The following is a 27,194-nucleotide window of genomic DNA, read 5'->3' on the forward strand; positions in this document are numbered from 1 at the left end:
CCTCGCGGCGGCGAGCCGGGAGGTGCGGCGGCGGGTTCGGGGCGCCCCTAGCGCAGCGTCGCAGCCGCCGCTGGGCCCCTGGGCTCCCGGGTGGAGCGGCGTTCTCACGGAGCGTCCTCCTGTCTTCCTCTCCGCACCGCCCCTCTCCCCTTCCCTCCTCTACGTTCCGCGGCTTCTAGCACCTTGCCCTGGGCTCCCAGCACCCCCACGGTTTCCAGCCCGGACTTTCGGGGCCGGACGCAGACGTTGCCACTCACTCTGGAGCGAGGGACGTAGGTGGCGCGGGTTCCGTCTGCAGCCCCTGACGGATTCCCCACCTTCCCTGGAGGGAACGGGGGTGGGGCTGTGGGGGCAGGGAGCCTTCTCTCGGGAAGGGGCTTGCTTTCAGCCACCCTTCCCAGAACACCGCCCACCAATCCCGCGCTCGAGAACGGGGTGTGGCCACGAGCCCCTTGTAGGAGGACACACGTGTCCCACTGGGATCTGTAAGAGGTCCAGTTGGGGGGGGGGGGCGAAGGATGGAGAGGGAGGACTGGGTGGGAGACTGAGATGCTGATTTCCAGAACCTGGAGTTCAGCTGGAAGAGCATCTCCTCCAGCCTCTGTCTTCATTCATTTGCTCATCCATTCATAAACCCTCCACGATGTGAACCACGTGCCAGGCAACCTTCCTCCTGACAGTGGCCCTGGGAAGGCGGCGCTACACTCATTCTCTGGCTGCAGATGAGGAAACTGAGGCGCAAGGCCCCACAGCCTCTTGCCCAGAACTCCGGCCCCCCGACTTGTGGACGCAGAGGTGGCATGTGAGTCACCCCCAGACTCCAGCCCCAGCCTGGTCAGTCCTCCAGGTTGGCCAGCAAGGCTGTGACTTCCAAGGGGCTGCCTGGACCAAGCACTCCCCACTTCAGTGAGTTCTCTGACCCATGGTGGACTTTCCCTTCACCTGGCTAACTCCAGCTCAACCTTCAGAGTGCAGATGGAACATCACTTCCCTCAGGACGCCTTCCTTAAACCCCCAAACCAGCAGGTGAGATCAGGTGTCCAGATCTGTATCCTCCAACTTTCTTCCTGGAGCACCAGCATCATTACCCCCTGTGGAGCCAGCCAGGCACAGCCACAGTTGAGGGTTGTCAGACAGAACTGATTTCATTTATTGAACAGACCACTGGAAGAGCTCGGTCCAATGACCTGTCCATGCCCACATCCACTCCCACTGAAATACTGGAGGGTTCTGGAGCTGCTCAGAGGTGAGAGGGCACTTCCTCCCTAACACTACCCACCACACCACCCTGCCTACTTGGCCCAAACTCACCTTCCAAAGGGGGTGAAGGCATGAGCTCCACACGGACCACTCCTGTGACCAGGTTGAGGGGGTGGGGGCATTGGGGTGCAGTATGCACTTGGGAGGATGTATCTGGACGTTCACTTAGACTGGGGGACAGGCAGTCTCGGGGTTTCAGGCCCTGAAGACTCCCACAGTTTCAAGGGTCCTTTGGACCTCTGCCTAGTTCTTCCCCAGTGGACATAGCCCTTGCCTTTTTATGTGTTCATTCCTTACTTTATTCTGCTCTGCTCCCCATACCACTCTGTGCCGGGCTCTGCCAGGCATTGAAGATGCAATAGCCCTGCCTTGGGGAGATCGTGTTGGGGAAGCGTTGGTGGTGGGCCAAGGGCTACCACCCTCCCCACAGCCCAGGTTCCACTTCCCCCCTTCCCACCCCTTGCACCCATGGGCATCTTTCAGGGTGCTTCAGGTAAGGATTAAAGATGGGCAGGAGGAAGGGTTTCCTTATTGAGCAAGGAGGGGCCGCTGGGCCCAAGTTATGTTGATGATAATGATGTTGAGGGAGTGGAGAAGGGTAAGTGATCAGGCAGGAGGGAGGTGGAGGGGAGGGAAGTAGAAGGAGGGAGACTTCCCTCAGGCTGGAGGAACCACAGGCTCCACAACTGGCCAGCATTTATGAGTGGAGGTCTGTCCCACTCTGGTCAGGGAGCTGGTCTCTGTGCCAAGGACAGCAGAGGGTAGAGCCTTGGGTGGGGAGAGAGGAGCCCTGACTATAAGGCCTGGCTGCACATCCTCTCACCGCGGGACTCGATGAGTCCTTTTTTCTGGAGGGCCTCAGCTTTCCCATCCGTACAATGAAGTGGCCTCTCCCACTTTTGGTTTGGTTTTGCAACGTCTGCTGGGTACCTGTGTGCCTGGTCGTCTGGCCCCTGCTCTTGAGAGGAAGAAGGTGACAAAGACCACTCAGAATGATATGGGCTGTGGGAGCACAGCACAGTCAGGGGAGGCTTCTGAGAGGAGGTGTCATCTGCACTGGTCCTTGAAGAATGAGACTCTTCCTAGCTTGTCCTCTGCTCACAAACATGAACAGAGGCCACATGGAGCAGATGTCTCTGTAGAGGTCAAACACCTGCTCCACCTTGAGGGTGTAGGTGAGTGAGGAGTGGTGTGGAGGGAGGCACAATGTTTTCTGCATAGCCACACACACGTGGGCCAGGTCCTCCTTGCCCCAAACCACAAAGATACATGGGGCCTTGACGTGACTCTCCAGGGAAAGATTGGGGAATTGTTTTTGTGTTAAATTGATGCCACTAACATTTATTGAGCACCTACTGTGTACCCTGACAGTAACTGGAAAAGGGCAACGCACAGTAGGTTTCAGTAGGATTAATAATTGTTTTATGAAAAAGGAGACTTCAGCCTGCCTGGACCCCGTGGAGGGAGAGAGGCACGGGCTGCAGGAAGATGATGGGGAGGGTGTTGTGTTAAGGGGATCCTTGGAACTGTGCCTTTCAAGGTGAGGGCTTTGGATAGGCAGAGAGGAGTAGGGGGCCTCCAGGAGAACACAAGACAAAGCGTGGAGGCTGGAATATTTGAGATTGTTCAGCAGCGGTGAGAGGGTAGTGGACAAGAGGGAAGGCTGGAGGTCTTGTCTGGGGTGAGATCACAAAAAGCCTTGGATGGTGGAGTCACACACAAGAGTCTCAGGACAGGACTCAGTTCAGGAGCCACCTCCTCCTGGAAGCCTCTAGGTCACTGCCTTACCTGGGCCCCTGTCCCAGCATGACTATTTTGTTTGTCTAGGACATGCTCCTGTCTGGTTTGCTATTGCTGAAAGCCTGTACCTAAGGAGTGGCCCAAAGTTTTTGATATCCAGAAAGAATCTGTTCCAGCCCTTCTATCTAGCCAGTGAGCTCTAGAAGCCCAGGGCCAAGCCTCAGGGGCTGAGGGGATCCTGTCTGTGGCTCCTGTCAGCCTGTGGTTCATTTCTGTGGCCAGGCTGGAGCAAGGGCCTGAGGTACCTCTGGCCCCCAATTCCAGAGAAACCAGTCAGTAGATCAAAAAGGGAAGCCTGCTGAGCTGCAGTCCAGAGAGAAAATCCACATCAAAAGCCTGATACAAGGGTCCCCTGTGGAACCTCCAGTGACACCTTTGCTTCAGGCCCTGCTCTCGGCCACGTGGGATCCATTTTCAAGAGCTTTGCTCAGGCGAATGCATGTCTGGTGTCTCCAGGGCCTGGTTCACCTCTGGTTCGGACCCAGGAGGGCTCTGAGATCAGGGTAGCAGGCAGAGAGGGAGGGAGGGTAGGGGGTAACCCCTCAGCCCTGCCTCAGCCCTCCGCAGTTCCCCGGCCCCCTGGCTTCAGCTTCTCCAGTGTTCTGCTCACAGTGGACAGGCTGCTTCGGGCTCCTGGGGAAGAGACCAGCACAGGGCTGCCTGAGTAGACAGATTCCGGATCAGAGCAACCCAGAGGGACCAGTGGGGAGAGAGGGGAGTCCCAGGGACAGTTTCAGCTGAATTTAAAGAGGCACGGATGGTCAGAATGGCTCTTCAAGAGGACAGCAGCATGGTGGGGGCAGTTACAGGCAGGACTCGGGGCTGACTGCCTGGTTTCAGTTCTGGCCCCACCACTTCCTAGCTGCCTTACTTAATCTCTCTGTGCCTCAGTTGCCCCATATATAAAGTGGGCCTAATTACAGTACCTCCCTCATGTGGCTGTTTTGAGAATGGAACAAATTAATATATGTAAAGTGTTTGGAGCAGGGTCTGGAATGGGGCCTTTTGCTGGGATTAGGCATCCCACCACTGGCAGTAGATGCTGTGGCGAGGCCCATCTTTGAGAAACTCAGAATTTTCCCTAGAAAAATTTTCACTGCCCTAGAATTTTCCAGTGTGTGGAGGTAGGGGAGGAGGAAGATGTTCCATTTCAGTTACCAGCTCTGAGAGTTGGATTCCATCATGGGAGAAGAGAGTGAGAAAACATAAACTGAGACATGGGACCAAGGGTCAGTCCCAGTGTCCATGCCGGGCACAACAGACAAGCCCTGAGGTCAAACAGGAGCCCGGCTCAGCTTGGAGCGAGAAGGGTTTTGACCAAACACATGGAAGAACTGGCTAACCCTGCTGGCTCCCGGTCACTGGGGACACCCCTTCTGCATGTCCCTCAAGGCTTCTCCCTGGGCCCCCCAGAGCTGCTCAGCCAGAGAGCAGAGGTGGAAGATGGATTCTGGAGTTTTTAAAACTTACCCTCTTTATTGCCATTGGTGCTGGATCTTCCCTCCCCATGGTCTGGCCCCGGGTGGGGGTGAATTCTCAGGCTCCCTGCATGATAAGATCACCCCAAGCCCCCTGGTTACTAAGCCATTCTCAGATCAAGTCCTGCTTTGGGAAGGGAAGACCTGCCTGTTGTCTCATCTCCATCCCTGCTGCTGTCTTCACTCCACCACATTCCTTTAGGCCTCTCACATGATCTGGGCTGGTTTGGGAGTGGAGATGGGAGAAATGGGCCCTTGAAGGGGAAGATGGCAAACTTTTTGAGGAGGTGAGGGTCGTGAGGAGAACTAGGGATATGGAAAGCCCCCCAGGATTGATGGAGATGGTAGCATGTATGTGGGGAGCTGAGATGAATTGAGGAGCTATACAGGGGTCCTGAGGTCTTAGGGGAGGTAGAGGGTTTTTATGGGGGCTCAGGAATGAAATGCACTTATCTGGAGATCTCGGAGGCTTTGCGGGAGTTGGAGGCTCCCTCCGGGGAGATGGGAGTTCTAGGTGCTCTGAGCTGGTTCAGGCACCTTTGGAGCAGGCAACAGGCTGGAGTCTGTTACACCGTAGTCATGGCAATACCAAAACACACACACATACACACACACACACACACACACACACACACAGCAACTAACACACACAGCCAGGATCAGTCACACACAGGGTCTCAGTTCTGCCCCACAGTGGGCCACAGACTTACACACAATGGGTCTCACACAACAGTCCTTGGAAGAGGGCTCTGCTGGGTGCTGGGGAGAGGACTCACCTATGGTGGGCAGGATGTGGTCCAGGTTGAACCGAGCCTTTAGAAAGGGGTAGGCCAAGATGAGGAACCCTGAGAAGAGAGACACAGAGGGGTTCTGTGATGGGGAAGGGGCCTGGTTAGTGCAGGCTGCATGGGGCTGTGGGTAGGCTGTGAGCCTGGGGGTGGTTTATGAGGGTGATATGGATGGGCATGGGAGGAGCATGAGTGTGCAGGTTGGGACTGTGAGTGCGTAAATGTGAGCCTGTGGGAGTTTAGGGGGGCGGCTCCCCATCACCCAGCCCTAAGAGGGGGCAGGGAGTAGTGCCTCTTTGGAGAAGGGGCTACAGGCTGTGAAAGCCCGGGCTCCCGGTTCCAGCCTTCCCAGGTGCTAAGCATGTTCTCAGCTGGCTGGAAGTGGGCCCAGCTACATCACCACCACCATCACTCCTCTGCCCCAGTCTGCCCCAAGCCCGGGAGCTTCTTAGCATGCTCCTTCCCACCCAGACCTGTGGATGGGTTAGCAGAAGAGTGGACCCTGCCCTGCCCACCTGCATTTCATCCCCAGACCAAGTGTCTGTGGCTCTTGGCCGGAGTTTGCAGGTACAGATGCCAAGAACCCACCCTTCTGGTGCTTCTGGCTCTGCTTTTGGCCCAGGGTGGTGGAGTGGGGAGGGACAGTACTCAGCATCAGTGCAGGGATATCAGTGGGACTGGCCCAGATAGAGAGATGGATGGATGCCTGGACAGATAGACAGATGCCCTGCCAAGAAATACCAGGAGAGAAGAAGAAAGGCTTTGAGTTGGATCCTCTCTTGGCTCACAGAGTGTCCCACTGAGACCTCCGTCCTCTTTTACCTGCCCCCTGTCAACCCACCCTCAATAGGCTTATGAATTCCACCAAAAACCCAAGAGCCCAGGGCTTGGGACTAGAGGGCCAGAGGGGAGCAGCCAGAGAGGAGCATGACGACCAGCTCCCTTCTCCCAGTCTCCCTACCCCAGGCAGAAGGAAGCTTACTCCAAGCCTCCCTGCGCCCCCGACGGCTGCTTTGCTCACATCTCTTTAGCTTCTGTGGTCCCCAACCAATTCCTAGTAAACCAACCCTTGCCTCCATTTCTCATTCACTTGACTATGCCCCCCCGCTCCCCCTCCAAGCCCAGCACCTGCTCACCCAGACTGGCAGCGCCAATAAAGATGCCACCCACGGCGGCTGCAGCTTTGGACACGGACACACCGATGATGATGCTGCCAGCCACCAGGCCGAGGGCCACACAGGCTAGCTGCAGGCAGCGGAAGTCTCTGCTGCTGATGGGGATGTCCATGCAGGCCTACCCAGGGTACCGTCTGCTGCCAGAGGGGCCTGTCCCCAGGAGAGCCCTGGAGGTCTCCGTCCTCTTGGATGTATCTTTGCTGGAGCTCCACCTTCAGAGTGGGAGTTTCTGGTCAGGAAGAGTCGAGGCTAGTAACCCTATCCCACAGCTCTCCCAGGGGCCCCCAGCCGCGCCTTGACCTAGGATCCCTGCCAGGTCACCCCAGCCTACTCTTCCTCCCCGGAAGGCCCCTGAATGTGGAGGCCACTCTTGGGACTCCTGCCTGGCCACATCCTGCCTTGGCTGCCAGAGTTCTGGAGAGCTGGGCCTGCTGTACAGGGTTCTCCCCTGTTAGCTTCCTCTCGGGAGAGCTTAGCTTGAGCTCTCCGGCTCAGGATATCCTGCCCTAGCTCCCTGGAACCTGCTTGGCTGCCCCTGGGCCTTGGCCTATTAAAGTTTGGCCTATTAAAGTTTAAAGCGGTGGGGGAGGTTGGTCCAGGGGACACGGGTTTCTCGGAGAAGCGGACAGCAGGGAGGTCCTGAGTTATTCATGAGACTGCAACACGAGCTGCCACCTGTCCCAGATGCCCACGAGGGCACGCAGCCCGGGTTCCACTGCTGGAGGGGGCAGGGTGGACTGGTGGCTTCACGCGGGGTTTAGCGGCCAGGGACGCGAGGAGACTCTCCGGCTACATGCTCAGGGCCCACCCTGCTGTCTTCGGCCATTTGGCACATGAGACCTCTGCTCAGGGACTCGGAGACAGGCACAGGCATGAGACACAGGGGGCCTAGAGGAGGCTCAGAGGCCAGAACAGTGACTGGGACAGGAGGAGAAAAAGAGGTTCACGCTTGCCCCCTTGCTCCTCCCCCCAGCCTGTCAACCTCTGGTCTCCTAAGGGGAGCAGGGCTGAGGGGTCCTGATTTGAGGCTGATCTCAGGGGACCTCCTTCTCCTCAAGTAGGCTTGGTACCCACCCCCCTTTTAGTTGCCAGTGGGCTGGGAGGGATCCCTGGTAGGGGTCTGAGAGGGAAGAGCAGGGGTGGGGAGGCATGAGATAGGAGGAAGATAAATATGGGGAGAGGATTGGCAGGGGTGGAGTGTCAGCAGCCGGGGTCAGGAGATAGGGACATGGCTGGCACCTCTCGACCTCCTCTGCCCGGCCTATCTGACCTACTTGCAGTACCCACCAGTTAGAGGCTGGGCATTTGTAGCCCTATCCCACCCCAGACACAGCCCTCGCCACTGACTGCAGTCTCTGGGCCTTTGTGGATAAGGACCTCCCCGATCCCAGAATCTGGGCCTGCTTCTATGCCTGGACCTAGGCACCTGGGCACTGTTCCCAGGGTCCCATCACTGGCCCCACTGGCCTCTCTTTGTGTGCCTCCGTCTCCCTGATGATGTCTGCCACCCAGCATAGCCAGGCCAAGGTCCTCCACCTCCATAGCTACCTCCTGCCCCTCGCTCTTCCCCTTCTCTGCTGCTGCCTTCTGCTGAATGTCTGCTTAGCTGTCTGGAGAGCGCCTCCTTCCTGCAGGACCCTGCTTGGCCAGCCCATGCTCTGTGGAGCTGTTCCTGACCATGCCTGAGGCGGGGTGGGGGGGGGGCGGGGGGGGTGCTGCCTACCGCTGCTCCTGTGTCCCCCATGCTGAAGTGCCCACCATCTGACCTCATCCTCTGTCTCCTCTGTGGACTGTGAGCCCCTCAAGGGCAGACTCAGAGTGAGCTCCACAGAATGCCATGGCTAGAAGGGACTCGGGCGAGGCTTCTGAACAAAAGGTAGAGTTCAGGGAGGGCTTAGACCTGCACGACCACCTCAGGTCCTCAAAGAGGAAGGCTACAGGCACCCTGGGACCTCTGCCTCTAACAAGGGGCTTTTCTTGGGTGGGGGTGGGGGCCTGAGAAGGCCAGGGTCACCTGACTGAGCTTCAGCTGAGGGAAGGCACTGGCAGGAGGCTGGAGAGAAGCCTGAGGCAAAGACAGGTGTGAACTCAAAGGTACATAGAGAGGAGGGGTGACTGCAGAGCACCAGGGGGCCCCAGGCTGTGTCCCTGGGCCCCAGAAGAGGAAGCCCCCGGAGGTGGGCATTCCCCAGTTACAGCGGCTGCTGCCAACGTTCTCTGTGCTTCTCTCCAGGATGAGGTCTGATTATTCCTCTAATTAGGCATCAAATGACAGCCCATGTCTCTGTCACACATAACTGACCCCCCCCCACTTACTAGTTTTAGAAGGAGCTGTCAAAATAATTGTTTATGAAAATGTGTTCTGAGATTTTGAGCTTTGGGAATCTCAAAGCCCTCACCCCCATTAAGTGTTTGCATAACTCAGGCTGGGCAGGGTGTAAAGCCAAGGGCGGCTCCCACGCCGTCAGCGAGACAGGCACCTCACACTGTGGGTTTTGGGCCAGCCACTCCACCACCTGAACCTCACTTTGCCCATCTGGTGAAGGGGGATGGGGATGGCAGAGGCTGGAGTCAGGAGGGCCTGCACATTGTGAGTTTCAGCTTCCAGAAGAATACTCTGACCTCTAAAAACTGGAGACCAAAGCTAAATTAGAGGGTTTGGGGTTTTTGTTTTTGTTTTTTTGACATTGTAAATTCCTCAGGGCACAAAGTCAGAGGAGGAAATACGGAGGAGAGACACATGAAGCTATTATCAGTTACAAGATCACAGAACTACAAATCCATGCAAGCTCCTTTATAGAACAGATGGGGAGACTGAGGCATGGGGAAAGGAAGGGTTGCCCCAGAGACCTTGGCAGAACCTGTGTCCAGATTCCCGGCTCAGCTCAGAAGTACTCTAGCATTTCTTTGTCTCTGAATTTCTAAATTGTCTTATTTGAGGTGGGAGGAATTGGCAACCCCACCATTAGAGGGAGGCACTGTGTTCAGTCAAGGCCTCCATTTTTTCCATCACGACAGGGGAGTGTCATTAAAGGCTTCTTAAAACCTTTGGATGCCCATTCATCCATTGGTTATCTTAAAACCTTTGCGACGCCCACTCTTCCATTGATTAGAAATATAGAGAGGAAGGCTTGCCAATTCTTTCCTCAATATAGGCTGTTTCATCTGTGAAAAAGAAAATACAAGCCTGTCCTTGGGTGATGTGTTTCCTACAATAGGTAAGGAGATGGAGGTCCAAGTCACTAGAGACTGATCACCCCACCTGTTCCCCACCCTGCGAGCATCAGAGCCCTCCTCGCTGAAGTCTGGGTCCCCCAGGCCTCTGGACTTGGGGGCTGTATAGGCAATGGGTCATCTCTGTCTCTGGGCAAGGCTGGGGTTGGAGTGCCTGCCTCTGCTCCTTCTTTCCCAGAGGTGCCAAGTCCAAGGCTGGCCTGGGGTGGGGAGGAAGAGTGGGTGGAAGGCCTCAGTGTGGTTTAGTTCTGTTTATTTTCCTTGAGAGGTGAGGACCCTGGAAAAGAGCGTGATTAATGCACCGATCCCCTGGGGGACGGGCAGCTTTCCCAGACTGTTCAGAAGCTAAACTCCCGGGAAGTGGCTTCCAAGGCAACTGCTACCATGGCAACAAGAATGCCAGCCGTGGGGGGACCTTGCTCCTCGCTCCCCTCCAGACCTAAGCAGCTGGAGCAGTTGGCACGGGACCAGGGCACTGCTGTTCGTGGAACAGGGGCTTTGGGCCAGGAGGGAGGAGGGTGCCCCAGAGCTCAGGCAGGTGGACACCCACAGGGAGAAACACTTGGCCCCTATGCCCAGGGCCCAAACTAGGGGTCAGACAGGAGTCTTGCTAACTAGATTTGAGGCAGGAGACCTGAGGTCTAGGACATGCCGGCTGGCTGGGACCATCTTTCTCCTAAGGCCCAGTCCAAGCCTGAGCCCTAGAGCTAGGGGACTGGCCACCCAGTTAAAGGCCTCAGAGCCCCCCTCAGTGTGTCTGCCATGCGTCTCTGCCCAGCAGAGCCAGGTATGTGGCCTGGGCCTCAGAAAGGGCAGGGACTTCCCAAGGCCACCCAGTGAACAGTAGCAGAAGGACTAGAACATAGGACCCCTGAAATCCCCAAACTCAGACTCTGCTCTGGGCACCACAGCAGCCCCTTGGGGACAGGGACCCCAGCCCCGAGGGGCAGAGCAGCCTGTCAGTAGGAGGAGGACCCCACAAAGGGCTAGAAGCCAGACCCACCTGGAAAGCCCAGATCTGTCTCCACCCACACAAGCCAAGGAAAGGGGGAAAGCTCATCTCCATCACTGGCACCGAGTGGAATAATTCTGCCCTAGGAGATGGCAATAAAAACAACTACAACTATCACAGCCAACCTATACTGCGTACTTGCTGCGTGTGCCTGGAACTGCTCTAACACTTTGTTAATCAATCCACAATTTCACAACAGCACCAAGAGGTAAGCAGCCCCAATTTTTGGTTGAGGAAACTGCCGCCCAGGGCAGGAACTTGCCCAGGGCACAAAGCTAGTTAAGTAGCAGGGCTGGGACTTGAACCCCTGCAGTGCAGCTCTGGATCTCAAGTCTCTCTTGGGAGAATTCCATCTCTGTCTTCCTACCTATACAGCAAAGTAATTTTTTCCTTTCTCTGCTCAGTTCTATGTCGGGTAACATAATGGTACTTTACCTCATATGAAAATTAAATGAGATAATGCCTAGAACTTTCTCTGCAAGCAGCTGTTCCTTAGTAAGCACACAATAATGCCAGCAAAACCGAAGTAGGCACTGTAGCATTTAAAAGCAGAGCCGTGAAGGAGGAGGGGGGCCTTGCCGGTTGGACTGGGGTGGGGAGGCAGGCTTGTAGAGGGCACAGCACAGCCTGAGCAAAGGCTTGGAGGCACGAGAGCCGGCTGGAGCTACATGCAGCTTGGAGTCGGGGGCGCTTGGTCCAGGAAGCCCCTGGAAGTCCCATCCCAGCTGGCCAACCTGAGGGACTGACTGGGCTGGTGCTGGAGTTGGACAAAACTCATATCATGGCTCTAAGCCCCCAGGGACTGGGAGACTTTGGGCCCAAAGGCTCCGATTCTGCAGGCCTGTTTCTCTAGCCCATCTCACTTCAGGTAGAAGACAGGATGTGAGGGTGGTAACAGTTACTGGGAAGGGAAGACAGTCAACAGAAAGTACGTCAGCATCAACACGGAAGCACCCACACTGCAGGAGAGCCCCTGGAATGAGGAGCTCCCGATCCCATCACCCCTCTCTGCTCTCCATGGGGAGAAAATCTGCCAGCAGCACCTTGTGCACTGCCCTGACCCCTCGGACCTCCCCCTTGCCGCCCCCTTCCCACCCCTGCCCTCTCCAGTGTGGCTCTGAGGATGACACGGGACGAAGCACAGGAAAGCCCTTTTGCACAATGGACACAAGAGCCATGGCTGTGAGGTGCCAGTTTTCTTTGTTCCAAGTCTGGCACAGTCCGGAGCACACAACACCCCCACAACAGATCCTTGAGAAAGGCTTAGTGCTGCTCCAGACAGATGGGAGCTTTGTTCCTGCCTGGGTGGGGAAGCTGGCCTGGGCACAGAGCACATCTAATAAAATACTTTTTGAAGACGGCTTGTGTAATGGTTACTGATAGGCACCTCTTCCGTCTGATGAGGAGACCCTAGGGGGCAAAGGCTGCTTCTCACTCATCTCTGGGTCCAGGCACAGGAGATTGACAAATGCTGATGAACTTCATTTCTTCGCGTAAAAAGGAAGAGCAATGATATCTCCTTCACCTGTGTCGCGGGTCCAATGAGGGGCTAGATTGAGAGGTCCCAGACTGAGAGGTCCCACCAGGCGCACCTTCTCGGCACAGGGCTGGACTCGGCCCCTCTCCAGGAGGCCTGTCTCCTCAGGTTTACAGGGGCAGAAAGGACCATCAAGAAGGCCACAGCTAAAATTTAAAACAGTTTTATTAAAACAAGCACATTGTATAATAGCATTGTCGTTTGGTGTAAATGTCTTGTCTGACTTGTACAAATCGATTTTCTCTAGGTAGCTGCGCAGCCCAGCTTATCTGACGCCGGATGTGCCTTCACTCTCCGGCAGCAGGCACCGCGCCGCCTCCGATCTGGTGCCACGTCAGGCGCACGGCTCCTTCTAACTGCCCTGGACTGATGCTGCCCTCCAGCAGACACAGCCTCCAAGTCACGCATCATCTCAACAGCTTAAAACCAGTTAGAATAATAGGAAACAGCTGATTAAAACCTTTCACATGCATGGACATTTGAGGAAGAGCGAGCCATTACGTGCTCTGGAAAATCCACGGGCTCGCAGTGGGAGTCGAAAGTCCCATCTTTGCTGGAAGTGCATGGTTAAAAAAAAAACATTTTTTTAAATGAAATAATACGGACTTCAGCAGCAATCCCAAACAAGGAAGGGGATGATAAATGAGGGACACGTTTTGGTCCCGGCAAAGAAAGATTATGTGCTTCTCCAGCGCTACAGACTGGAAGACTGATCTGGCCTCCTGAACGCAGAAGGCTCCCTGCCCTCTCCTGAAGTGAGGGGATGGCTTTGTTCAGCCAGGGGAGGACATCCGGAGGACAGAGGAAGGTGGAAGGACCAGCGGGGGGGGGGGGGGGGGGGGGGGGTGTGACAGTGCAAAGAGAAGAGAGAGCCTCTGTCAACTGCTGCTTCTCAAGGCTGGCTCCCTGAAGGCTGCAGCCCCAGCCGCCACTGCCGCCTGCTGCCCAGGAGAGCAGGCTGCATCCTGGATCCGCAGGCGGGTGAGCAGGTGGGCAGGAGCCCAGCAGAGATGTCCCTGCCGCAGGCGATTATGCAAAGTGACAAGTGATTGCTTTCCTTTTCAAAGACAACCCCTTTGGAAAGAGCTTTTTCCTTGAGGACTCTGGGGAAATGGGGGGTTGGGTGGCCTGGACGGAGCCACAGAGCAGCTTGCTCTACTTGCTCTGCAGACTTTGGCCAAGCCCGGGCAGGCTGAGGTCCTGGAGGTTGTGGCTGGAGTGGGTCAGAGTGTGGTGGGAGTTGGACACAGTTCCAGGTCATCACTGCGGCCTGCCTGGGCCAGGGCCCTCCGCCGGGCCAGGCGTGACTTGCATGGAGGAGAAAGCCTCACCGAGCACAAGCCCTCAGCCAGGGACTCCTCTGCCAGCTCGTCTTCCTCGCGCTGAGAAAGCTGGCGGTTAAGGGCGATGGCCTCAGCCGCGAAGAGTGTCAGGTCCATCGTGCTGCTATTTCTAGAGGGGCGGGCAGCACAGAGCAGAGGGAAGAGGGGCTCAGCGCCCTGGCTGGCTGCCTCCCAGACCCCCGGCAGCAGCTTTTTCTGGGTGGCTTCCCCCAGAAGTCATTCTTGCCCGGGTTCAGAATCTGATTTCACTGAGGCTGGAATGGTTTTGAGCCTCAACTACAGTCCTAAGACTTCAGAGTTGGGACAAATGCCCCCTTCTATTCAGAACACCCTCCTCTGAGCTCTCATGCTCCACACCCAGCTCTCCCAGAGGAAAAGGCGCGGCACACGAAGTGAGCACCCATATATCCCCTCTCCCCTGTCAGGGCATAGAGCGTCAAGAGCAGGGGCTGTGCCTTTATGTCTGTGTCCCCAGGGCTCAGCTCAGGGCTAGCCTACAGCAGGCACCGTGGGTCTACCAAATACATCCTCTAAGGTGGACCAGAGGTTTGGAGCCTCAAGGCCCCTGGACACAGCTCTAGAGAATCAGCTAGGAACCAAGCTGGGCAGTAGCATTCTGGCTCACATGAATGGAGACTACAGTGGTGTAAGACCTCCCTGTGTGACTCCCAGGAACTGGTCATGAGGTTGGTTCCTGGAGGGGTCCCCACAACGTGGTAGCCCTGGTCCTTTGGGAATAGGGCAGTGCTCACTAGGAACATGACCTAGTGTTAAAAGGACTAGAGTCCAACAGATCCGGGTTCAAAGTCTAACTCCCAAGGCTACTGTGTGGCCCTGAGTAAGTTACCATAATCTCTCTGCTCTCAGTTTTCTCATCCACAATATGGGGGTAATAGGTAAACCTCTCTTTTAAATTTATCCTACAGATTATGAATAGCATCTCTGCACAGCTCTTAGCAGCATATCTGGCACGTAGTATGTATTTACTTTCCAGTGGCCATTCCTATTGTGCCTAGTGGTGACAGGACAACCCGTCCCAGCACTTTACAGTACCTCCAGCCTGCTACTACAACCAGAGAAGCAGTAGGAAACCCTGGGGTGAATAACCCACAGAGAAGGTCTTTGGACTGTAAATGGTGATTTCTAGTTAGGATGTGAGTGGATATGGAAACAGGTTTTTCTCCTGCAGAGAGGCCTTGAAGGAGCTGCAGGGCAGAGGAGGCCATCAGGTGGCAGAAGAGAAGAGGGGAAAGAGGAAGAGACGTGCAGAGTAGGCAGACTGGGGAGCCCCTCCAGGAGGAGGACACCTGAGCCTAGAGATGGGCTCCCTGTCCCCACCTCCATCCCAATGTGGCTGAAAGTTTGAGGGACAGTCAAAGCCAAAGAAGGGGCATCGGGCATTTACCTCTGGAGGATTCGCGGCGTGGGGAGTCCCCTTTCTGGAGCTTGCTAGAATGGGAAGGACAGACGCGGGGGTAAGCACTGTTCCCTCCCTCAAGAGCTGCCCCTGCCCACCCCAGCACAGGGTGGGTACATTACTAGAGGCTCCTGGCCCAGCACAGAGACTTGGTCGAGCTTGCCTGTGGGATCAGACCTTCCAAGGAGACAGCAAGAAAGGCCCAGCTTGAACCCAGCTGCCTCTGCATGGAGAGCCACTCCCTGTGCCTGGCAGAGTCCTAACTTTCCTCCAAGACCCAGCCTGAGGGTCGCTTCCCCTGTGAAGGAAGCATTTATGCTCCCACCCATGCCACCTCCCTCCCCCTGTCCCAAGCAGAGGCCGGATCCTTGTCCTTTTGACAAGCATTCGTTACGCTATCACATCATTTATTCCTGTCTCCTTCTTCCCACTAGAACATGAAGACAGGGATTGGGTCTTGCTCATCCCAGGATTGCAGAGTCCGGCATGGGGCAGGTGCTCAGTAAAGACAGCAACTCTTGGGTGGCTGGGAATTAGCCATTCAGAGATTCTTGGATTGGGTACCCCTGTAACATGGGGCTGGCAATGTTTGCTCCCTTCCACTGGCAGGGCCACTGAGGTTGGGTAGGGCCTGGCAGACCAATGACACAGTGAATCACAGGAGGTGTAGCAGACCCCTTAGAGGGGCAGATGTCAGGTACCATGACTAACTGAGGAGGACGGTTAAAAATGTCTCCTGGTAGGGGCGCCTGGGTGGCTCAGTCGGTTAAGCGGCTGACTTCAGCTCAGGTCATGATCTCATAGTTCTGTGACTTCCAGCCCTGCATCGGGTGTCTGCTGATGGCACAGAGCCCGCTGCAGATCCTCTGTCTCCCTCTCTCTCTGCCCCTTCCCTGCTCTCGCTCTCTAAAATATAAACAAACATTAAAAAAAATATTTTCTAGTAAGGACTTGGATCTTTAGTTTGGGGAAACCACCACCATTGCCTTTTAGGCAAGCTGCATTCCAGGCCCACATGGAGAACCTATGTGCCCCCAGTGTATCCTCACTGCAAGCAGGGCACCAAGGCCCTGCTTCTGGGCATTCCCAGCTAATGATATGTCTGTATAAGGGGAGGGTACCACAGACCCCAAATGCCAATACCAGACCGTGTGCCTCTGCCAATGGTAGGATGCATGAGCCAAATCCCCCAGAGGCCTCTGTCCATTCCTGAGAGGCATGGGTCAGTTAGGAGCTTCGTCTGAGGCCAAGATTAGAGCCAAGTCTATGACCAGTACGTGGCTCCTTCAGTGGCCAGTTCACTCCACATGTGCAGGGACTGAAGCTGCCGTATAGTCTCCCTCCAGCTGAAGTCAGACACCTGGGCTGCTGTCCAGTACTTGCTCCTATAAAAGCTTCCTCATGGCCACACTCCAGGCCCGAGGAGGTGGATGGCCACCCTGCCCTGGGTTACTCACCCCCTGCACCCAGGGGTGCTGCAGAACTTGGGCGGCACTCAGTCTCTGCTTTGCATCTCGAACCAGGAGCTTGGAGATGAGGTCTTTGGCCTCGCTGGAGATGTGTGCCCAGTCCTTGTCAGGAAACTCATACTTGCCTTCCTGGATGCTCTCAAACAGCTTGTTCTAGGTAAAGAAGATTCCTCCTGAGGCCACACTACCAGGGAATAAGCAGGATGTGGCTGCCATTGATTTGGTCACCCCACGTCCCATTGACCTCAGCTGAAGCTGCAGCTCAGGGGTTGAGGATGCCACAGGCCAGGGCCCTCCCCGGCTCCCCCGTCCCCACTAAATCATCAGGCCATGCAGAATGCCCCTGGCGGGCACAGATGGCTAGGCCACCTGTGGGCTAGGTGGGTGACACCTGGGGAAGACCAACTAGGGAACACAGCCCCAATTCCTTAGTCCTTCATATGGGGCCCCCACAAATGGGTTCCTCGCAACCTGTCAGGTCTCACCTCCCAACCCCCAACCTTACAATTCTACCCTCCTTCCCCATACACACGCCGCTGTTTCACACCTCCGTGTCTTTGCTGGTGCTGCTGCTTCTGCTTCTATTCCTTGCCCCTCTGTCCCTGGGTTAGACTCATGTTTTAAGACTCAGCTCAGGTATGCTCTTCTCTAACAATCCTCCTCTGAGCTCCCAGCTGGGCTGAGTGCCCCACTGTCTCTCTCTCACCCTGTCACTGGCCCTTGGACAAAAGAGGGAAGGGACACTATAGACCCCCTTCCAGAGCAGGAACAACCCTCAGCCCAATCCTGCTGGGCATCCCACAAGCACTCTGACCCTCGCCCAGCAGGCCCTGTGCAGGGGGTACCGGTGCTGTGCTCACCTGGCACACCCTGCAGACCTCTCCCCGGTCCCAGCCACAGTCGGCCCCGCAGTGACCTACAAAGGGGGGGTAGCCACTCAGCATGATGTAGAGGACCACGCCCAGGCTCCACAGGTCACAGCGCTTGTCGTAAAAAGTGGCCTCGTCCCTGAAGACCTCCACCACCTCCGGGGCCATGTATTCTGCGGAACCACACTGTGGGGGCCAAGGTTGGGGAGGGGAAATGGCAGAGAAGGGAGAGGCTTAGTCACAGGGAGAGGAGATGGCGAAGAGCAGAATGAAATGGGACTTGAGCAAGAGGATGGCGTTGCAGAGCAAGAAGCTGTCAGGAAAGCCACCAGAGGGCTCGCCTGATGCCACCAAGGCACTTAGAAAAGCTGGGCCAACTGAACATTTGTAAATGGAATCCTAGTATTCCTCACGATCACATGACCAGTTCCAGGTCACTTATATTTTCAGGTCCTTCTCCAGTAGGCAGAGGCTCCTGGTCAAGAAGCTGCAGGAGTCTCTCTGCCTCAGCTCTCTGCAGACAGTCACCTAATATACAGGCACCTGGCTGTACCAGGGGCATGGCTCTGGGAGGGGGGTCTGTGGACATGTAATTCCATAAGGCAAGGAGTTCTTCAGGTGAAGCCCTGCCAAGCTTCTCTGTCATTTTAGACCAAGGAGGAGTAAGAATTTAGAATTAAGAGTCCATCAAAGCTGGAACAGCTCTTAGAACAAATCCAACCTCCCTGCTTCTCCCATTTACAGATGGGAACACCAAGGACTAGGATGGGGCAGGGATTTGGTTCAAGCACATCAGTGGTAACCAAGTATAAGAATTCAGGATTCCTTCCTCCCATCCTTGCATGGAAAATGCTGATAAAAACAAAACAAATACTTTTTGCTCCCTTCTTCATTATTTCAGGCTCGCCAAGAGATACCTCCCTGGCCTCCAACACACACACAACTAATTACATGGGAAGATGGGAAATGGAGAAAGGACTTTCTGTTATTGGTAATTAGAGTTAATGACTTTGAGAACAAGGTAGTTCAGTGTAGTAGAAGCTAATATGGAAATATTTCTAATAATGTTGATTAGAATAAGACACGAGCATACTGAAATGCATGTCTTAAAAAAGGGTATTAGGAAAATTCACTTATGAAGCATGCAAATCTCAAAAGCCTCACAATAATTACAGTACATCAGGTGTGTACAAGAGACGTCTTAGGAAGGACAGCTCCCAGCTGCACATCTGGGCATGAAATGTGAAGTGAAGGAAGCCGCAGGATAACTCAGCCAAGTGATCCTACGTGCAGGGAGCCGGGACCTCTCGGTTCGTGCCACAGAGAGACCACACTCCTGTCCTCCATCACAGGGGGATGCGCCCAGATGCTGCCAGGCACAGTGGAACTCTCAGAGCTACCATGTGCCCATGTGCAAAGGGCTGGCCTGGGACAGTGTCTGTCTTTACCTGGGTCAGGAGTCAGGGCTCAGCCTGTTCTCATAGATACAATCTGTCCTGTCATTGGCAGAGGACCCACCCCACACTGTAAGTTCTTTCATCAGCAGTTAAGCACTGGCGGGGGGGGGGGGGGGGTGGCCCACTATGCAGTGGCCAGATGACAACTCATTGCAGATGGCAATGATGTAGATACACTCGGTTTTCCTTCCTTAGCCCCTGTTCTGCACTCCAGCTTTGGGTTGTGGGTACTCCAAATGACAGGAGCCCCAAAGGAGGTGGTACAGGGTGCCCAGCCATACATACTGGAGTGGTCAGCTCTGGTGTGGTTATGGGGGTGCAGGAGTTGTTCAGTTTCACCCCACTGCCCAAGTCAAAGTCACAGATTTTCACCGGAGACACCTGAAAAGGAAAGCCGAAAACAAGGTTACAAATATAAGAAACCCAAGGGCAGGAGGAGACCAGTGTGACTGTGACACACGTACCCCCTCTCACTCCCTCCCCTCATGTAGGAGGGGGGCCTCTCACTGGCTCACTCTTGCTCTTGCCCTCGGGGATGCATTCTCTCTCCCTCTCTCTTTCTCTCTCTGTCTCTCTGTCTCTATGTTTATATGGCCACCATGCTGAAGCCCAGCTTTATCTGTTAGGTCATGTTTGCTGTCCTTGGGTTAACTAGAAATCACCTGAGGATTTATCCTAAGGTGCCCTCTGCCCCACACCCTTCCTCACTTCCTAAGGAAAAATGTGCACGCTACGTGGTGTCAGACTGCTGTGCACTTAGTAAAACAAGCAGGAAGCCTATGGAACTCTTGCCCACAAATGACAAATGACAAATGATGGTATAGGTTGCAGAATCTGAGAAGTATGTATTCCTGAAAGACTCCTTGTGGCCTGTTCTGTGCAGGGCATGACCTCCGGTGTCTCAGGGTGACCAACTTGTTTTTGCTTGCTTGAGACTTTGTTGTTTGAGCACCGAAAGTTATGTATCCTAAAGCCTACAGGCCCAAGCAGGCTGGGATGGCTGGTCACCCATACTGGATGTTGCCCCTGAAACCACAGACAGCATTAGTCATCTCTGGAGCCAACCGGGAGGGCACTTTGTGCGCAAGCAGGAGAGTGGCCTGCGTGGTGGAGGCAGCCCAGTGAGTCACTCCAAAATGCTGGTTTGGGGAGTCCCAGCTTTAGCCGTTTAACCTGCTAGGGAAGCCAGGACAGTCTCTCAACTTTTCTTCCTCCCTTCCTTTCTCTCCTTTCCCTTCCCTTCCTCCTTCTTCCCTTCTTCTCCTTCTATTTCCTTTTCTTTTTCACTTAGCCTCTCTGTTTCTGTTGTGGTGGTGGTAAAATATGTAGAACAGAAAATAACCCAGTGGCAATAATTACATTCATACTGTTGTGCAACCATCACCAGTATCTGTTTCCAAAACTTTTCCATCATCCCAAACAGAAACCATTTGATAGTAATTCCCCATTCCCCCCTCTCCTTAGTAATGTCTAACCTACTTTCCGTCTGTATGAATTTGGCTATTTCAGATATTTCATGTAAGTAGAATCACACAGTATCTGTCTTTTTGTGTCTGGCTTATTTCACTTAGCATACTGTTTTCAACGTTCATCCATTGATGTGGCATGGATCGGAACTTCATTCTGTTGTACGGCTGGACAACATACCATTGCATGGACAAGCCACGTTTTGTGTATCCATTTACCTGTTGTTGATGGACACTTGGGTTGTTTCCAGCTTTTGGTTATTGTGAATAACGTTCCAATGAACACTGATGTTCAAGTTCAAACCTCTGTTTTCAATTCTTTTGGGTATTATACCCAGGTGTGGAATTGCTGAGCGGTGTGGTAATTCTGTGTTTAGCTCTTTGAGGAACCGCCAGAATGCTTTCCATGGTAGCAGCACTGTTTTACACTCCTACCTATTTTTTTCCTTCTTTTTAAAATTCTAACCATCCTAGTAGCTGCAAAGTGGTATCTCATTGTGGTTTCAATTAGCATTTCCCTAATGACTAAGGATGTTGAGCATCTTTTCATATGTATAATGGCCATTTGTATACTTTTTTGGGGGAGAAATTTCTATTCAAGTCCTTTGCCCATTTTTAAATTTGGGCTGTATTTCTGATGTCGAGGTTTAGAAGTTCTTTATACATTTTGGATATTAAACTCTTATCAGATACATTATTTGCAAACATTCTCTCCCATTCTGTGGCTTATCATTTCATTTTCTTGATAATGTCTTTTGATGCTCAGGCATTCTTAGTTTTAGTTTTCAACCACAGAAAAGGGGCAACAATCCTGCACCATTAAGATCAAATGAAAGGATAAATGACATGAAAGCATATTGTAAATCAGAGGCAACAGAGTGGTTTAGAACGCCTGTGGAGTTCTGGGGTGAGACCACCTTAGTTTTAATCTATACTATTTATCAGCTGAGTATAAGTGCCAGGAACAACATAAGTACTCAAGAAATGTTAGCTAGGGTTATTACTAATAATCATAATGGTAATAGTGACAAATCATAAAGTCTTCTGCCAGAGCCACTGACGGGAAGTCACAAGATCTTATCTGAGCTAACGTATTACTATCCCCACAAAAGAGCTGTAAGTAGCAGGCTGGCTCCCACGTTCACTCGAAGCCATTCCTGCTTGTGAGCTATCCCTTCAGTCAGACCAATATGTGTGTTCATATGTATACACTCTTACACGTACACAGAGCCATGAATGTGTGCCCACAGGGCCTCAGTCCCTCCAACAAACACAGAATTTGTCAAATTGATACATGCTTACAGAAGGGCAAACACTTCCATTTACTAGTAGGTTGAGGTAAAGTTTAAAGTATGTGGCATCTGTTCAACACCAAATGTAAGTGTTTTCTTATTAATGGGCACCTCTGGAAACAAAAACGGAAACAGAAACCCTTCTTAAGAACTTGCTTCCTAATTATCACTTCAAGTGGTGGACACTGGCTGGTGTGTGTACTGTAACACAAGCATCATTTTTAGGCAGAGATTTGCTTCCCAGAAGATTGAGTTGTTGTTTATGACTCACATCAATTGCTCTAAAGACTGGACTAGAAAACATTCGTTCTGTGCAGGTCCCATGTATTTTATAAACTCTCAGGCTTAAGCCGATCACACTATTGATAAAGAGCAAGGAAGAGACAGGGAGGAAGCCAACTGGGAAGGCAGAAACGCCACACAGTAGGCATAACATTCTCACAGGTTCATAACAATCAGCTCAGGTTGGTATCCAAGGCCGATGGTGCTGCTAACAACCCAAAGGAAAGTGGAAGTGGCTTCCCCACATCAGTGTAAACTGTAATCTCCCAAGTCAGCCCTACGTACCTTTTCTGGAGACTCACACAATATATTTTCTGGCTTCAGATCGCGGTGAGCAATGCCTGAAATGACAAAGAGCAAAGAAAGGGTTAACATACGCACATAATTATCAAACATTCCACACACAATTAATTTTTTCCAAATGCTGTTGTTCGCAGATTAATTCCCAATTATGGTACATTAAAAAATCAACGAGCTGCAGGAGGCAGGAGTAACCGGAGACGAACCAAAAAGCACAGTTGATTCTGCAAGCTCTTTCGAAGCCAAAGCTTTAGAAGTCTGGCAGGGGTAAGTTGGGCCGAATGAGTCCCAGCCAGCCTACTCCTCAGCACCGCAGGGACGACCAAGAATAAGAAGCTAATATGAAGCAAAGAGCCCTGCAAATGGCCATGCTGGGACAGCAATGCAGAAATAATTAGTGCCTTGTTTAAGAGCATCTGGGGAGACTGAGGCTGCTCTACCTCATTTCTTCTTGGGTGGCCAATGTGTATTAAAGATGATTCCCTAAGCGGGACTCCCTGAATGGTCAGAGCACCAAGTGTTAGTTAACAAATCTTCCAAAGCTTGTCCAATCCCTTTCTCACCCACGCTGCATGTCCAAAATAGTCATGCTAGAAGCACAGCAAGGACTGCTTTGGCCGAGGGTGCTGTTCTTAAGAGACACCTGCCCTGCATTTTGACCAGACCTCCTGCCGATAGCAGCTTACTCCATGAGGCGCTCAAAGCTGCTGACCTGGCCAAGAGGGCACCTGGGGGAAAACCACCTTCTGACCAAAGACAGGGACAAAGAACCAACTCATAGGACCATGGCGGACACAGAAACCTTGATCCCTCTTTCCTCCTGCAGAATGCACAGTTCAGAGACAGAAAGGCTGGAAGGTTGAGCGAGAGCCAAACAGCTAGTGCCCAGAAGTACTGGAAAGTAGCAGAGGATTCATGGAGTAAGATGGAAAAGCAGAATCTGCTTTCCTAAAACTCCCTCGATGACCAAGTTCTTGGGCAGCCCTCCAATTCCCTGGTAGGAGGCAGAGGCCCAGCCCACCCAAGGCACTTCGTGAGGGAGGGAAAACCTGAGCTCCAGCAGGCTGAGTAACTTCATCAGTCACCTAATTGAATGAGAACCCAGAGCAGCTCTGTCCAGGCTGCACAAATTGAGTCGGGCTACAGCTTGCTGCACTAAAAGTGAAAGATATTTTCCATTACAGCAAGTGCTCCCACAGAAGGATCACGAGCCACACATGGAGTCCTGCTCTCCAAATAGGTGCCGATGGCCCAGTTGTCCCCCAGCCTGAGAACTGAGCGCCATGCCGTAATAATGGGCCTGCCTTTGTGAGCACACCAGCCATCGACCTGCTCTGGTTCATTTCCCAGAGGTTAAGCTGCAGTGTGTCCAGTATTTAAAAGTGTGGAACTTGTTTCAGGGCTGACCCATTCTTGCCCAATTCATCTTCCCAGCGTGAAGTTATTTAGAAAACAGCCAAGTTCAGCTGGAAATCGTTTTTTATCCCCTCCAACTTCAAGTCACATGGGCAGCTGGCCAGCTAGATGTTAACAAGCACTTCAGAACTCCTAAGACACACCAGCTCAGTTCCCTTTAGTGCATTCTTCTAAAAAAATTAAAAAATAAATAAATAAAAAATAAAACCGCCTTTACCCCCCTCTAAGGTATGGATCTTGCAAAAAGCGTGACCCAGTTTTGCAATCTACAGAGGCAGCTTGGGGAACAGTTGTAAATCTTTGTCAAGCAGGTGTTACCTACATGCATCCCAGCTTTCAGAAACAGAACTAGTGCTATTCATCATGCGGGGGAAAGTACAGATGCCCCTCCTAGGAACTTTCGTCCCACGTGCAAGTCAGGTGCCCAACACGGGCACTGTCGACACGGAGATCTCCCTTTAGCCATGGAGGGAAACAAGGCGGGACCAGTGAGGCTGAACTTCCTTGCACACATGCCACCCGGGTCTGCGCTGCTCTGTGCACCCAGCATGCCTACAAGTGGTCTCTTGCAACCAGTGTGGCTGGCCCATACCCACAATAGCGGAAGGGAGCAGACCTAAGTCCCAGATTATTCGTTCCACCCACATCCCCCACCAGACACAATGCTTTATTTTAAGGGAATTAATATTAGGAATAAAAATACTTCTGCCCGGCAGGGGTTAAGGGTGGAGGAGATAACATTACTGAGCTACTAAGTGCCGGGCACTTCGCTCCAACTGTGCTATACATACACAACACAGACACAGGCTGCACGCAATTCCGTGAGTTAGAATAGTGCCTAACACTGACTATGTGAGTGTTAACTGCTGTTGATGATGTAACTCTCTCTCTTCACACCATCACTCTGTGGGTTGGCATTATTACCGAGAGAGCACATAGTGGGTAAAAAGTGAAGCCAGAATTCATTTTTCCGTGGCACTGCTGTTAGGCAAATTTAAAAAATATAATAATCAAGGGTGCCTGGGTGGCTCAGTCGGTTAAGTGTCCAAAACTTGATTTCAGTTCAGGTCACGATCTCATGGTTCATGAGTTCGAGCCCTGCGCTGGGCTCTGCACTGACACAGCACAGCCTGCTTGGGATTCTCTCTCCCTTTCTCTCTGCCCCTCCTCTCTCTCTCTCTCTCTCAAAATAAGTAAATAAACATTTAAAAAAATGTAATAGTCAAACATATTTATGGAAATACAAAAACATTTAATTTGCAAAAAGATTTAATTCACTATAAAAGTTCTGAAATAATCAGTTTTAGATAAAGGACTGTTAACTGAAGTGTAATTTGGACAATAGCAACCTGTGATTTACCATCGCGATGTTCAACAGATACCTCAACCATGTTAGTAGAAAAACGCATTTTCCATTTATGACAAACAAGATACAAAACTAGGTACATACTATCATGCTGATTCTGGAGAGATGCAGGTGACGTATGTTAAAGACTAGAAAGAGTAACACCCACATATCTACACTGGAATAGTAGTGTTATGATGAGGCTTGCACTCTTCACTAGGACAGGAGAAGGAGATCATCCATACCCACACACTCACACATCTTGTTCAACATGAAATTTACTTTTTCCTCCCTGCTCCTTCCCCTGTGCCCCTCCCCTTCTTAAAAGCGCCACATCTGCCCACCATCCACATCAGAAGCCTAGTGCCATCCTGGTTTGCTCCCTCACCCTCATGGGCGGGCCTGCCGGCTGTACCAGCTCCTGGCCCAGCTCCTCTCCCTCCATCCTCAGAGGCTGGCTGGCCCAACCCAATCACTGAGGCAAAGGCTTGGTTCACCTTTGGTGTGCAGGAAGTCAAGGGCAGCGGCCACATCCCGCACCACTCGGCTGGCTTCTCGCTCATTGAAGTGCTTCTGCTTCTGGATGTGGGCCAGGATGGAGCCTGGGGAGCAGAGGAGACACACAGCTATGCCTTTTCGGGCCTTAGGAAGTATAAATTCTCAGAGGCCAGTTTTCACAAGTTTGGGGTGGGGACACAGGCTTATTCATCACTAAATGTCCAGCACCCATTTGGTACCTGGCACCGAGGAGACACGAGCACAGAACTGGATGGAACAGAACTGCACTGCTGTCTTCTGTACCTGCCCATGATGAGCACAGAAGGGACAGCAAACAACTATTTAAATGACCAAAAATACTAGCACCATCAGGGCAGGTCTGACTTATGAAATAAGAAAGAACTAAAAGTGAATCCACATAGGGTTGGGAGCCTCTCCACAGGAACTTTACCTCCTCTGCATTTGATCTCAGATCCAAACAAGAGCATGAGCCTTTAAACAGAAATTCCACACCCTCACCAGATATGTAAAGGTCTAGAAAAAGGGGGGAAAGTACTTTCCCTCTGAATTTTCCTATTTATTATTAATATCATTGTTACTACTTTGTTGGCAATGGCTAACATTTATTGAGTGGTTACTATGTGCCAAGCACTAAGTAATACTCTTGAACAGATTATCTTAGCCTCACCATAACTGTATGAAATGTATAAAATACAGCTATCCTCATTTTACAGGTGGGGAACCTAAAGCCAAGAATGGGTAAGCCACTTGCTAAGATGACACCCCACTAAGTGGAGGCATGGGGATGTAAGCCCACTAAGTCTGACTGGAGAACCTGTGCACATCCCCTGAACCAGATGTGTGGTCTGAATGCTGGGGGCATGGGCTGCCCTGAGCCATCCACAATCTCTTTTCCCACTGGGTCTAGCCTCAGTAGGGTTGCACTCTAAGCAATACGGTTATAGATGACCCCTAGCATTTCAAGTTTTCAATTAGCAATAATCGCGCCTCGGATAAACCTCATTGGCTACGATACTGCCACTGCGCAAAGCTGACCCCTAGCATTTCAAATGTAATGTCTCGGTGTTGTTGGGCAGGGCAGGAGCACATGGCCTGGCTCCATGTGGTCTATGCTCACTCCTGGAAGCTGGAGGTATCATCTCTGTATCTTAAAAATGGCACGTGTTTACTTATCGCTGGTTTTTGGCATGGGGAGGGGATGAAAGATCTCTCACTTGCCAGATTAAACAATGAAAGGATCCCAGCATGCTAAGAAACATTGCCAGAAAACTGGCTCCTGGCTAGGTCTCAGGCTTGCTCTACTCTAGTGAGTCTCTTGCTTCCAAATTTGTTAAAGCGGAAGACAGTGACATGCTACTTGCTTCTAAGATAGCCTCCAGTACACCCTATTATTTTCATAATATTAACAGCTGACATTTATTGACCCCTTAGTGCCTATGGGGCACTGTGCGAAGCATTTCACATGAATGATCTCATTTAATCTTCAGAGCTATCAGAGAGGGTAGGTACTGTCATTATCCCTATTTTATAGATGAGAACATTGTTTAGAAAGGTTTAGAAAGGTTATGTGACTTGCCCAAGGTCACACAGCTAGTAAGTGATGGAGCTATACTTAAACTCAGATTTACTGGTTTCTAAAGCATGCTCCCTTAGCCACCAAACCCCTCCACATGGCCCTCCACTCAGCTCCAGATAGCCCCCCTAACCTGTACCCTGCAGATCTGCCCTCGGGCTG

The 27,194-nt window shown here is 52.5% G+C and overlaps 2 protein-coding genes and 1 pseudogene across 9 annotated transcripts in view; all 3 read right to left on the minus strand.

Annotated features, from left to right (window-relative positions):
- Positions 1-1,119: 1,119 nt before the first annotated feature.
- On the minus strand, positions 1,120-6,620 carry KNCN (kinocilin). Its single transcript, XM_025912689.2, has 4 exons — positions 6,463-6,620; positions 5,315-5,383; positions 4,531-4,605; positions 1,120-3,693 (listed from the first exon to the last, which is right to left on the minus strand). The coding sequence occupies exons 1-4, from the start codon at positions 6,611-6,613 to the stop codon at positions 3,614-3,616; spliced, it is 375 nt and encodes a 124-aa protein (XP_025768474.1). The 5' UTR covers positions 6,614-6,620; the 3' UTR covers positions 1,120-3,613.
- A 5,811-nt stretch (positions 6,621-12,431) lies between these two features.
- The window catches only part of MKNK1 (MAPK interacting serine/threonine kinase 1), a 41,126-nt gene continuing 26,363 nt past the window's right edge, over positions 12,432-27,194 (minus strand). For 6 of the 8 annotated variants that reach the window (XM_086716857.1, XM_086716859.1, XM_086716858.1 and 3 more), the window contains 7 exons: positions 25,438-25,542; positions 22,165-22,220; positions 19,125-19,220; positions 17,374-17,568; positions 16,502-16,666; positions 15,033-15,076; positions 12,432-13,736 (listed from right to left, as the gene is read on the minus strand). In XM_086716857.1, coding sequence (XP_086572983.1) covers positions 13,508-13,736; positions 15,033-15,076; positions 16,502-16,666; positions 17,374-17,568; positions 19,125-19,220; positions 22,165-22,220; positions 25,438-25,542 — 890 coding nt within the window. In that variant the 3' untranslated portion in view covers positions 12,432-13,507. Of the gene's footprint in view, positions 13,737-15,032; positions 15,077-16,501; positions 16,667-17,373; positions 17,569-19,124; positions 19,221-22,164; positions 22,221-25,328; positions 25,543-27,194 lie in introns of all 8 variants that reach the window. The other 2 variants (XM_086716862.1, XM_086716861.1) reach the window with 2 other exon arrangements.
- Positions 26,415-26,491, minus strand: LOC112848997 (U4 spliceosomal RNA; annotated as a pseudogene).

This window comes from Puma concolor, chromosome C1, assembly GCF_028749965.1.
Source record: "Puma concolor isolate L17-30 chromosome C1, mPumCon1.1.hap2, whole genome shotgun sequence".
Classification (NCBI taxonomy): domain Eukaryota; kingdom Metazoa; phylum Chordata; class Mammalia; order Carnivora; family Felidae; genus Puma; species Puma concolor.

Coding starts and splice junctions, on each gene's coding strand:
- KNCN (XM_025912689.2), bottom strand. CDS start 6,613: ATGGACATCCCCATCAGCAGCAGAGACTTCCGCTGCCTGCAGCTAGCC. Junction 4,606..5,314: donor CCACATCCTGCCCACCATAG/GTGAGTCCTCTC, acceptor CTTATCATGCAG/GGAGCCTGAGAATTCACCCC. Junction 3,694..4,530: donor CACCAATGGCAATAAAGAGG/GTAAGTTTTAAA, acceptor TCTCTTCCCCAG/GAGCCCGAAGCAGCCTGTCC.